The sequence below is a fragment of the Orcinus orca genome, chromosome 16, assembly GCF_937001465.1.
Source record: "Orcinus orca chromosome 16, mOrcOrc1.1, whole genome shotgun sequence".
Lineage (NCBI taxonomy): Eukaryota > Metazoa > Chordata > Mammalia > Artiodactyla > Delphinidae > Orcinus > Orcinus orca.
In genome coordinates this window covers 23,498,010-23,510,797 of record NC_064574.1, presented here as the reverse complement: position 1 = coordinate 23,510,797, position 12,788 = coordinate 23,498,010, and the positions used below count along the sequence as shown (strand labels likewise).

The following is a 12,788-nucleotide window of genomic DNA, read 5'->3' as shown; positions in this document are numbered from 1 at the left end:
CTAGGTCTATCCATCTCATTACAAATAGCTCAATTTCGTTTCTTTTTATGGCTGAGTAATATTCCATTGTATATATGTGCCACATCTTCTTTATCCATTCATCCGATGATGGACACTTAGGTTGTTTCCATCTCCGGGCTATTGTAAATAGAGCTGCAATGAACATTTTGGTACATGACTCTTTTTGAATTATGGTTTTCTCAGGGTATATGCCCAGTAGTGGGATTGCTGGGTCATATGGTAGTTCTATTTGTAGTTTTTTAAGGAACCTCCATACTGTTCTCCATAGCGGCTGTACCAATTCACATTCCCACCAGCAGTGCAAGAGTGTTCCCTTTTCTCCACACCCTCTCCAGCATTTATTGTTTCTAGATTTTTTGATGATGGCCATTCTGACTGGTGTGAGATGATATCTCATTGTAGTTTTGATTTGCATTTCTCTAATGATTAATGATGTTGAGCATTCTTTCATGTGTTTGTTGGCAGTCTGTATATCTTCTTTGGAGAAATGTCTATTTAGGTCTCCTGCCCATTTTTGGATTGGGTTGTTTTTTTGTTATTGAGCTGCATGAGCTGCTTATAAATTTTGGAGATTAATCCTTTGTCAGTTGCTTCATTTGCACACATTTTCTCCCATTCTGAGGGTTGTCTTTTGGTCTTGTTTATGGTTTCCTTTGCTGTGCAAAAGCTTTGAAGTTTCATTAGGTCCCATTTGTTTATTTTTGTTTTTATTTCCATTTCTCTAGGAGGTGGGTCAAAAAGGATCTTGCTGTGATTCATGTCATAGAGTGTTCTGCCTATGTTTTCCTCTAAGAGTTTGATAGTTTCTGGCCTTACATTTAGGTCTTTAATCCATTTTGAGCTTATTTTTGTGTATGGTGTTAGGGAGTGATCTAATCTCATACTTTTACATGTACCTGTCCAGTTTTCCCAGCACCATTTATTGAAGAGTCTATTGCAGTCTTAATTTCAGTTACTCTATTTTTTAGTTCTAGAATTTCCATTTGATTCTTTTTGATAGATTTCTGGTTCTTTGCTGAAATTCCTCATCATGTCATATATTTTCTGGGACATATTCACAGTCATTTTAAAGCCCTGGTCCTATACCTCTACATCCCTATAGTTCTTTTACTTTTTGCTGATTTTTCTCTTTTGGTGTGCAGTCATTTGGTCCTACCTCGTGGCATGCTTGGTAATTTTTATTCAATGCCAGAAACTGTATACGAAAAGTACAGAGAGAACTTGAAGCTCAGGATGATTTTTTTTTCTTCTTTTTTTTTGAAGACGATTTTCTATACTTTGAGAACGAATTTACTTTTGCTTCTTGCAGACAATTAGAGTAGGGCCAGACCAACTTAATCTAATATGGGATTGAGCTGGTTCAGAGCTGCAGCCTGGGGTATATCCAAGCCCTTCCTCCTTGGCAGACACTGAGCTCCAATTTTTGTTTCTCCCCCATCTTAAGACTGCTGGAAGCTTTGCTCAGCCTGATGCACTTTCCCCCAAGTCCTGTCTCCTCTGGTAGCTCCGAATTCCAGTTTTGGTCTCCCTGTCCCCATGGAACTGCCACAAGTTCTGCTTAGCTTCTCAGGCTCTGAACCACCACTTTCTGCTTGGCTTCTTAGCCCCTCAGCCTTGCGCTGCTTATAAACTGGGAGATGCCTTGGGGTAGAAGGCGGTTCAGAATATCAGGCTTGGCTGAATATAGTTTCCGTTCTCACTGACATCTTAGCCTCTCAAATTCTGGTTGCTTTGGTAATTTTTTAATACCCTGAAAGAGATTTTTTTGTTGTTTTTGGTATTTTATTTAGGTTTTATTTTTTTTAATTTTTCTTCATGGGAGGGTTCAGTTTGTCTGATAGTAACTGGTTTTTCATAGTCAGAATCAGAAGTCATTAGAATTTTCTAATGTTGAATCAGTCTTGTATTACCAGAATAAACCCAGCTGAGTTATATTATTTTAGTACACTGTTGTACTTTTGTTAATATCTAATTTAATAATTTTGCCTTTCTTCAAAGGCAGAATTACTTGGCTGGTAATTTTCCTTTCTCATCCTTGTCCTGTTTTAGTACCAAGGTTATCTAGCTTCATAAAATGAGTTTGGGATGGTTCCTTTATTCATATTCTGAATCATCTCTCTGAATAAATTTCTTTTCTTCCATTCTCTCTGTCATTTTAGAACTCTGATAGATGTATTTTAAGTCTCCCTCTCTCCTCCATGTCTCTCAGTCACTTTTTTAAAAATAGTCTCATCTTTTTAATACATCTAGTTGCTTCCTTTATTTCTTAAAAAATAAGGTACCTAAATGCAGTCTTATGGTTAGGAATTCTCAGGAGAGACTTTTCCTCTTATTCCCATCCTACTTTTTTTTTTTAAATTATTTTATTTTTGGCTGCATTGAGGTCTTTGTTGCTGTGTGCGGGCTTTGCTCTAATTGCAGCGAGCAGAGGCTAGTCTTCATTGCTGTGCACAGGCTTCTCATTGCTGTGGGTTCTCTTGTTGCAGAGCACAGCCTCTAGGCGCGCAGGTTCCAATAGTTGTGGCACACGGGCTTCAGTAGTTGTGGCTCACGGGCTCTAGAGCACAGGCTCAGTAGTTGTGGCACACGGGCCTAGTTGCTCTGCAGCATGTGGGGTCCTCCCAGACCAGGGATCGAACCCACGTCCCCTGCATTGGCAGGTGGATTCTTAACCACTGCACCACCAGGGAAGCCCTCCTATCCTACTTTAGACCAAGCCAGGCACATATACCCACTACCTTCTGCGGGTGGGGGGTCATTTTATCCCCAGCAGCTTAGCTATTCATTTAAGACGCCTTGTCTTGTTAATCTAGCAGTGTAAGTGTTTTGTGCCAGGAGCTTTTTCATTCCTGTCCTCCTTGTCCTTATTGGTTTTCATCAGGGTTTATTCTTTGTGCTGTGTCCATCATGGCCCTTGTTTCTGTGCTGCCTGATTTTTCTCTTGCACTAGTTCCAGAGCTCATGTTTTATCCCCTTCCATTGTCTTGCATCTCTTTTCAGAGTACCTTATCTCTGCTTTGAACTACTGTTTAAATATTTGTGGCTAAATGTCACACTTTTCATCTGCTCTCTGGCAACAACTATCTGGTGAATGTGCATCTGCCATTTACTGCTCCTATAACATGTTTAGCTCCTGTGTTGGTTCCTTTTTCATAACTAATAATTTCTGAATGAGGTGGAATTCCTCCTTCATGAGCTGCTGTAAGTAGACCACTGTGTAAGTAGACCACTGAACACTTCATGGTGAACGCTTCTGTTGGATTCTCTTTGCTTTAAGACTTTTATGTTCATAATGAAAGTGCCCTATTCTTGGCATGTCCTATGTTCTCTCAGGCTCCTGAAATTTGCTGTCATTTTCTGTTTATTTACTCTCAGGAAGAATTTGAATGTATAAAACAAGGATTATCTATTCCTGGAAGGTTTTGTAAAACCACACCTGTAAAACTACATAGGCCTGGTTCCCTTTTCTGGGGAAGATTTTTAACTCCTGCTTCAGTTTTTTAAAACAGTTATTGGCCTAATCAGATTTTCTATTTCTTCTTGAGTCTATGATAGTAATTTATGTTTTCCTGAAAATTTTTTCCATTTAAACTTAGTTTTTAAATTTATTGCCATAAAATGTCCTTAGCAACTAGGGGATGGGGCTCACTTTATGTGTCTGGTGTGCATTTTTCACAGTGAGAGTGGGTTAATGTGTAAATAAAATGAAGACTGACTGCCATCACCAAATGATGATTGGTGTCCTAATGCGGGGAGGGGAGGTGGAAGCCATGACCCTGATCCTGTGTTCCACCCCAGCAGACCCTGTGCTCTGCTCAGTCTTTTTCCACATTCTCTTTCTCAGTCTTAGGGAAAGTCCTCAGTGCTGTGGGCAGTGCCCAGCTACTGATGTCACAGAAATTCCAGCAGTTCCGGGGCCTCTGTGAGCAAAACTTGGTGAGTGTGATTCTTCTTCCTCCACAGTGGGTCTTCCAGCCAGATCCCCCAGCTGGATTAGCCTCTAAGCCTCTGTGGCCGCCTCTCTAACATGGAGAAGGTGCTGCTTCCTCATGGCATTGGAAAGATGACAGTGGTGTGTGTCAGTGCCTAGCACAGGAAAAGGGCCAGGAATGGTCCTTTCAGAGCTCTACTACCTTCTGAAATAGAAAAGTGAACTCTATGTAAAAACAGCCACATGAAAGTTAAAAATCAGTTGGCACTGATTTATTTACATACAACATACTCTATATCTAAGAAGACAGTCAAGGTAAGAACTAAAGAAATAACCACCATGACACTTGGTGGGTTTCCCTCTCCTTCACCCTTGCCGCTAGGCAGCAGCTTTTCCTGTGGAGCCTCTTTCCATCTGGCAGGGGTGGTGTAACCCCCAGGGGTGGAGGACAGTGGCGAGTGTTTGTCTCTAGGACCGGTAGGGGTTTGGGTGTTCACTGGGGAAGTCCTGATAAGGAATGTGCTGTCAGAGAACAGAATGATGGGCTAGAAAGCACACGGATTCTGGAATCACACCCACCTGGAAGTGATCCTGCCTCCTCCCTGTAGCCCTTCAGTGGTGGCGAAGGCCTCAGTCCCCATGTGTGTGCAGGACCCACTCTCATGATAGGACTGTCTCTCTCTCCCAAAGCTCTCCACCATCAGGGCCAGCAGTAATCAGGAACTGGGTTCATTCGCTCATACAGATACTGACCCGGCCCTGGGAACAGGAGAGTAAGACCAGGCCTCAAGGGAAGCCAACCAGGGCTGGCAGAGCTAGGAGACAGTACTTGGGATGGGGTGCAGGACAAGCCTCTGCCCTGCTTGCCCCACTGATCCCCGTCTGTCCCACAGAACCCTGATGCCAACCCACGTCCAACAGCCCAGGACCTGGCAGGGTTCTGGGACCTGCTGCAGCTGTCCATCGAGGACATCAGCATGAAGTTTGATGAACTCTACCACCTCAAGGCCAACAGCTGGCAGCTGGTGGAGACCCCCGAGAAGAGGAAGGTGAGCATGGAGCAGTGCGGAGGGGAAGTCCAGGGACAAATTCCTGGTCGGCAATAACGCTGGCCACATCGGTCAGTGCTGCTTGGCTCCCTTCTCTGTGTGTCGTCTTTGAGCTGGGGGCTCACGTCCATCAGTGTGCGGGGTCCATGCTCGGCGCTCGTCCAGCATGCCACTCGCTCTGTGTAGTTGAGGCTGCCCCCCCGAAGCATGCCTTCCTGCCCTGCATGTTCAGAAAGTGGGAGACACATGCCCACAGCCCAGAGCACTAGCGTAGACACAGCCGTTGGAACCCTGGAGGTAGAAAAATGGTCCTTCTCCTAGGACCACGCTGCCAGGAGTACAGGGGTCTGGACCCGATTCTGCCTCCTGGGCCAGCCTCTTCCCTGAGGCTCAGGCTTCCATCTGTAAAACAGTGGCACCCAATGACCCCTTTGGTTATTGGTTACTGGACTGTGGCCCTTGTGAGTTCTGATCCCCTAGAATAGCATGTGAAATGTGACCTGGGAGTCGGAGGCCCTGAATTTAAATCCCATCTCTGGCTATATGATTCCTGCGTGAATTTCAGGCTCTCAGTGGTTCAGAGCAGGGGTGGGAAGAGGTGATCTGTCTGTCCCTTCCTACTAGAACATTCTAGGATTGTAAGCTTGCTTTTTGCTCCTATGCCTTGTGCTAGTCCCACCATCATCGCTTCTTGTGGCTTCCTGATTCCAAATGTGTGTTGCTTGTGCCCGATGCGGGGAAGCTGGGGTGGAGGCTCCAGCTGCCAGCATACGGTGGGTGGTAGCACCACACAAAAGGTGGCACCTTTATTTTATTTTCCTTCTCTCCTCACTGTCTCACTAAAGGAAGAGAAGAAACTACCCCCTCCGGTCCCAAAGAAGCCAGCCAAATCCAAGCCGGCAGTGAGCCGCGACAAGGCCTCTGACGCTGGGGACAAGCAGCGTCAGGAGGCCCGCAAGAGGCTCCTGGCGGCCAAGCGGGCAGCTTCCGTGCGGCAGAACTCAGCCACGGAGAGCGCGGACAGCATCGAGATTTATGTCCCTGAGGCCCAGACCCGGCTCTGAGACCAGGAAGCAGGAAGCAAACAATTTTAAGTCATTAAAAAAAGAAACCTACAAACTAAATGCGAAAGGAACAAAATTTTCTCAACCTTTAGTGTGGTTATTCTGTCTAGAGACCCTGAGCCAACTTTCAAATTGACGCATACAAGGGCTCACAATTTGGCTTTCTTGGGTCCCTCCCAGCTTTAGGTTATGAAGACTTCACACAAAAAAATCAACAGAAACACAAAACTATAAAACTTTTTTTTCCTCTTGCTGGCCGTGGTGGACTAGATAGATGGACTTCGGCAACGCCCCGGCCCAGCCTCCAGACTACAGTCTTTTTACTTGCTCTATCTAATGAGAACTTAAACTAGCTTGTTTACAAGATGACGACAGCCCAAGGGCAGCCTTGGGCACCTGCCATGTCCTTCCTCCTTTTCCTGGCTACCCCAGCTCTGACCTTGGAGTTTTCATTCTTATGTTTTTCTCTTTTCCCTTAAGAGCTCACACAGGGGTCACCATCCTGACTATCGGCTTTCTGGTTCTCAGCCCTTTTTGTGGGTGAACCCAGAGGACAGAGAGATGGACACGCGTCCCCTCCCCCACCGAGTGCTCACACACATGCACGCGCGCGCGCGCGCACACACGCAAATACAGGTTCCTCTCAGCAGAAGCCGCCCTCCCACTGTGATCTGCCAGCCCTAGGCAGCGTCAGGTGGGTGACTCGCCTCTCTGAGACCATGAGGAGGGCTGAAGTCTTTGGGGGGGTGGGGGTGGGAATGAGATAAAAACCACAGCTTACCACACTCCAGACTCCCGCCTTTTTCTTCTCTCCAGCCCCTTCTTCCTTCAGCAAAATGTGTGACCTAGAGTGACTTGCAGGGGCCACTCAAGAGAGGGACCCCATTTTCCAGGGGTCACGTGTCCCTGGCCGAGCCTGTGTACAGTACCCGAGGGGCGGGCGGCTGTGTCTGTATGTATGTGTACATATGCACATAGACCTTAGAGTGTATATTTAACAAACGCCCCTCTGCTCACCCATGCCCACCAGCGCCACCGCTGGCTCTCGGGGGCACCTGGCAGGAGGCGGGTGTGTGAATAGCATATATTTTTACATGTACTATATCTAGGTGTGTGTACAAGTGTGTGTAAAAATATATACCTTGTGTGTAAGCAGCTCCCCCTTTTTTTGTCTCTCACCTGCCCCCCGCTCCCCGGCCATGGGCCCATCTGCCTGGCCTCTGAGTTTTCTATTTTTTTACCCCGGTCACCCTTCTCTCTCCCCTGCCCCCCAGCCCCACTCCCAGGGTGTCATGAGCCCTGAGCTGCGATGGCCCAGGCCTGCAGGGTGAGGTGGGGGGCAGGGAGGGCGAGGGCGAGGGCGAGGCCAGGCCTGCAGCAAGCTCCGAGCACGACGGCTGCGGCACTGGAGACGCCCTCGTGTCCAGCACCTGCCACAGGGGCCTGCTCTAGGGCCCATTCCAGCTTGGCCGCCGTCTGTGACCTTGGGCAAGTCACTTGACCTCTGTGTGCCTCAACTTCCTCCTCTGTAAAATGGGGACAGTCCCCGCCCCTCCCTACCTCACAGGCATGTTGTGAGAATAAATGAGGTAACGTGCACCACGGGCTCATGGTGTTATTGCAGCGGGGCGGGCCAGGCTGGGATGAGGCGGGTGGAGCAGACGCCCCAGGAGACAGCCAGACCCCTTCCAAGTGGCAGCTCCTTGGAGACAGGCTGACGAGTGCAAACTGTAACGCCAGCGCTCTCATGCACCAGCTCTGTGACCCCCAGCAAGAAAACTAAGCTCTCGGTTCCCTTCCCGAAAGATGAGTGTGTAACATCCGCCTGACCAGCTTCCTCCAGAGAAATAAATGCTTCATCGTCGCTATGTGGGAGCTGAGATGGGCTGCTCACGCTGACAACTCGCGCCCCCTCCGTAGACCCCGACTCTGCGTGCGCTTCACCCAGGACGGGGCACTCGGTACCCCAGCCGCTGCCTGCACCCTGACAGTTACACGCACTGGATGCACTTCCTGAGCACCTACCCTGCTCATAGAGCTCACGCCCCGGTGGGGGAGACACGGAACATGCCATAGGTGAGTTCCAGTCTACAGCAGATGGTAGAAAAGGAGGTGCAGCACAGTGAGGCTGTGGGAACCCATGACAGCTCCGCCAAGCCCAGGTCAAGGCTGAAAGACAGTGGGTATTAGCCGGCTTTGGGAGATGGGGATGGGGTGCAGGGGAGAGCAGGCGGAACAGCAGGTGCCCATGTCTGGTGGTAAGAACATGTGTTTCAGAAAGTTCTCGGGCCCGGCCGAGCTGCAGGCACCTGGTCTCCTCCCTTGGCACAACGCAGCGGAGGTGCTGGTGACCTCAAGCCCAGGGGAACTACCTTCCCAGGAACTTTGTTCGGGCTGCCCTGCCTTCCCCAGAGGGGCCGCTCGTGAGCTCCTCTGAAGCCTGTGGGCCAGACCCCCTGCGCTAGGAGTGCTGTGCCCTCATGTCTAGATCCTGGTAGTGGTGGCTGAGCGCCCAGTGGCCATGGATGGCTCAGATTAACTCCTGGGGCTGGACCTACCCCCTGCCCTGAGACACGGCTGAGGGTGACTCAAAGGTAAGTGGACGGGTTTCAGGTTGCCTGGGCAGTGAGCCAGATACTCAGGGGTGTGAGTGAACACAGAGGCATCACGCTGGACTTGACCGGCGAGCAGCCCAGCTCTACTCCTGACGGGCCTCGGGGAACTGGGTGGACCCTTTTACCCCTTCAGAGCCTGAGTGTTTCTGCGGCAGCAGGGGAGGGGCCTTGAGGGTTAGATCAGGGTCGCAGGGAGGGTCCTGCACTCCCTGTATCATAGTACCTGGGCCCCCTCTCCCAGCCCTGCTGGTGCAGCAGAGGAGAGGCCCACCCTCCCGAAGTTGAAAGAATAGTTTAATGTCCTTCACCCAGAATCACCAACTGTCAAGATTTTGCCATATTTGCATTGTTCCTGTCAGGGACATACACAAACATCCCCCTCACCTTGAGCCATTTAAAAATAAGCTGCACATACCATGCTGCTTCACCCCCAAATACACCAGGCGACACCTAAGAATAAGGACATTCCTACGTGAGCACAATACCACTATTCCTCTAATTTAACACACGAGTGACCCTCGAGCACCTCCCTTACCCAGGAGGGCACTTAGTGCCCAGACATCAATACCAGCTAAAGCAGGGCCACACTCCAAGTGCCGGAGGAATGTCCTCCATGGCTTTTACTTTGTATCCATCCAGGATCCAGTGAAGGATCATTCGCTGCTTTCAGTTATCAAGTCTCTTTCGTCTCCTTGAATCAGAAGCAGTTTCCCCACTTTTTTTTTTTTATGACATTGACATTTTTTAAGTATCCAAGCATCTTAGAGAATGTTACCTAATTTGGATTTCTATTTTCTCATGACTCAGATTAAACAGTCTGAACAAGAAGATGGCTTAGATGATGTCCCACCTCCTGTACTCTGTTCTATCAGGGAGGCATTTGTCATTTCAGGGAAAGGCCGACAGCAGCTTCCTAGAGAAGCTGGGAGTGAGTCCTCGGTTTCTGCATTTCCAAAGCACAATCCTTGAGGGAACAGGGCCAAACAGAGACAGAAAGCACTGAAGGGTGAAGGGTGCTGGGGAAGAGGAAAGGGAGCAGAGAGGGAGACTGTTCACCGTCCCTGGGTCCCTGAGAACCACCCAGAGGCTGCAGGTCAGAGAGCAGGGAGGCCCAGGTTCCCCTGTAAACCTCCTGCTCCCCAAAAGTTTGTGGGTCCCCAAGCCTTTCGGAGTCCCCACCCCATAGCCTGAGAGCAGAGAAAGAAGGCTTAGCCGTAGCCAGGAGCAGCACAGGGCTCAGGGGCCTTGTGGCCAGGCCAGCAGGACAAAGCCATTGTCACCAGTGGCCTGAGATCCAGAGACCATGAGGACCCCCAGACCAACTGAGATGAAGTTCCTACCACCAGCACCGGAATGGGGTTTATAAAAGAAACTTAAAATGAAATTGTATCAGGACTTCTCTGGTGGTCCAGTGGGTAAGACTGCGCTCCCAATGCAGGGGACCCAGGTTCGATCCCTGGTTGGGGAACTAGGTGCCGCACGTGTGCCGCAACTAAGAGTCCACATGTCGCAGCTAAGAAGTCTGCATGCCGCAACTGAGAGATGCCATGCCGCATCTAAGACCTGGCACTAAATAAATAAATAAATAAAATCTAAACAAAAAAATGAAGTTGTATCTCCTACTGATATGAATCTGGCTCATCTGAAAAATCAATGTGATCCGCACTGCCTCTTCCTTACGGCAGCCAGAGGGACTCCTCGAAAATCCCCCTCTGCTCAGGACCCTTTGAAGCCTTCCCAGTACCAGCAAGAGAAAATCCGGCCTCCTCACCTTGGCCTTGGAGGCCTACGTCCACCTTTCTAGGTACATCTCCCATGGGAGCCCATCCCCTGCTCTCTGCCTTCCAGCCTCACCTCAGACCTTGCACAGGGAGCCATGGCTCCCCCACCAATGCGTCTATTCTTGCCTCAGCTCTCAGGCCAGCTAGCATTTCTGCAGTGAAAGCTTCCCAAAGCACCTCAGCCAGGCCAGGTTGGTGCAAACCCCCTGCTCTAACTCTTGGAGCTGGACAGTCACTTCACTTACCTTGCTTTGTTGCTGTCACTGATGCTTAGATCTGTGAGATTACTTATGAATATCTGTCTCCACCAGGAAACAATGGGCTCCCTGAGGGCAGGAATAGTTTTTTTCACTAGTCTCAGTGCCTAGCACAGAGGAGAGCCTCAAGAACTGTTTTCTAAATGAATGACCTTGTTGCGGGGAGTAGAGGTGGGACTTCACAGAGAAGATAATATTTGAGCTGGGCTTTGAAGGATGAGCAGGAGTTCCCCAAGCTGTGGCAGTGAAGGGCACAGCAAGCAGTAAGACTCTGCTGCTGCTCAGGGAAGGGGTGGTGCTGGACAAGCCTTGAATGCCAGGTTAAGTAGTAAGGGCTTTTACCAGCTTTGAACAGAGCAAGGACACTTCCTTCCACAGAACCCAGCTTCCCATAAGACAGGAGCCCCCAGTCCCAGCCTCCATGGAGCCATGGCACTCTGGTGACCCAGTCAGCACCAGGGTTTGTCTCTAAAACATGTCAGCGGACCCCAGGCCTGGTGAAGCCCTGTGACCAACAGGGGACATGGGCCCTTGGAGACCCTCAACTGCTAATGGCTTTAACCTTCTACAGACTGATAACTCCTACACCTAAATCTACAACCTGTACCTTTCCTTGAACTTTGCACTTCCCACTCACCACCTCCACTTAGACATCTAACAGGTAATCTCAAAGTTAACACGTCCACCAACCAGTAAAAGGAAGTGAGAATGGTTAGAAAAATCACCATTTGACAAGCATCATAGTAACAACTGGATCATCAGTGCATGTTAAAAGCCATGGGTAAGGGGCTTCCCTGGTGGCGCAGTGGTTGAGAATCTGCCTGCCAATGCAGGGGACATGGGTTCAAGCCCTGGTCTGGGAAGATCCCACATGCCGCGGAGCAACGAGGCCCGTGAGCCACAACTACTGAGCCTGCGCATCTGGAGCCTGTGCCGTGCAACAAAAGAGGCCACGACAGTGAGAGGCCCGCGCACCACGATGAAGAGTGGCCCCCGCTCGCCACAACTAGAGAAAACCCTCGCACAGAAACGAAGACCCAACACAGCCATAAATAAATAAATAAATAAATAAATAAAAATAAATTAAAGTGACTTTCAAAAAAAAAAAAGCCATGGGTAAAAGTTTGATGAGGAACAGAATATTTAGTCTCAAAGGAGCACCCCACAAATTACCTATTAATGAACATATTAATTACAAAAGGTAAAAACAGTAATTTTCTGATGAATAAATCTGGCAGACACTAGACGGCCAAAGTTAATTTTTTCCCATCACTGGTAATAATAACATCATACGTGTTTCCTGATAAGATGCACTGGGAAGAATACAGCATCACTTCTGTGATATTCCTGTCAAAAGTCCATAGTCTGAAGCTAATCATGAGGGAGCACCAAGAAACTGGCTGGGACTCTCCAAAAACGTCAGTGCATGAAAGACATAGAAACGCTAAAGGACAGTTCTAAGGGCCAGAGATTAAAGACATTTCAATAGATGCAGAATAAACATTTGATAAAACCCAGCACCCTTTCATGATAAAAACGCTCAACAAATTAGAACATCCTCAAGCTGATAATGGACATCCAAAAAAAAAAAAAAAATCCACAGCTAACGTGTTTAATGGTGAAAGACTGAAAGCTTTCCCCTCAAGATAAGGAACAAGACGAAGAGGTTCACTCTTGCCACTTCTACTCAATATCGTACGGTAGGTTCCAGCCAGGGCCTTTAGGCAAGAATGAATAAATGAGTGAATGGATAGCATCTAAATTGGAAAGAAAGAAGTTAAACTACCTCTATTTGCAGATAACATGATCAAAACCCTAAGGTATCCACAAAAAAATTATCAGAGTTAATAAATTAGTTCAGCAGTGTTCCTGGAAGCAAGATCAATATACAAAAACCAATCGTGGGCTTCCCTGATGGCCCAGTGGTTGAGAGTCCGCCTGCCGATGCAGGGGACACGGGTTCGTGCCCCGGTCCGGGAGGATCCCACATGCCGCGGAGCGGCTGGGCCCGTGAGCCGTGGCCGTTGAGCCTGCGCGTCCGGAGCCTGTGCTCCGCAACGGGAGAAGCCA

The 12,788-nt window shown here is 48.7% G+C and overlaps 1 protein-coding gene across 11 annotated transcripts in view; it reads left to right on the top strand.

Annotated features, from left to right (window-relative positions):
* DLGAP4 (DLG associated protein 4) overlaps positions 1-7,664 on the top strand; it is a 202,367-nt gene extending 194,703 nt beyond the window's left edge. For 9 of the 11 annotated variants that reach the window (XM_049699331.1, XM_004272804.4, XM_049699332.1 and 6 more), the window contains 3 exons: positions 3,866-3,957; positions 4,846-5,001; positions 5,847-7,664. In XM_049699331.1, the coding sequence (XP_049555288.1) occupies positions 3,866-3,957; positions 4,846-5,001; positions 5,847-6,065 (467 nt within the window). In that variant the 3' untranslated portion in view covers positions 6,066-7,664. Of the gene's footprint in view, positions 1-3,865; positions 3,958-3,984; positions 4,189-4,845; positions 5,002-5,846 lie in introns of those variants that run through there. The other 2 variants (XR_007472183.1, XM_049699334.1) reach the window with 2 other exon arrangements.
* The last annotated feature ends 5,124 nt before the right edge of the window (positions 7,665-12,788 follow it).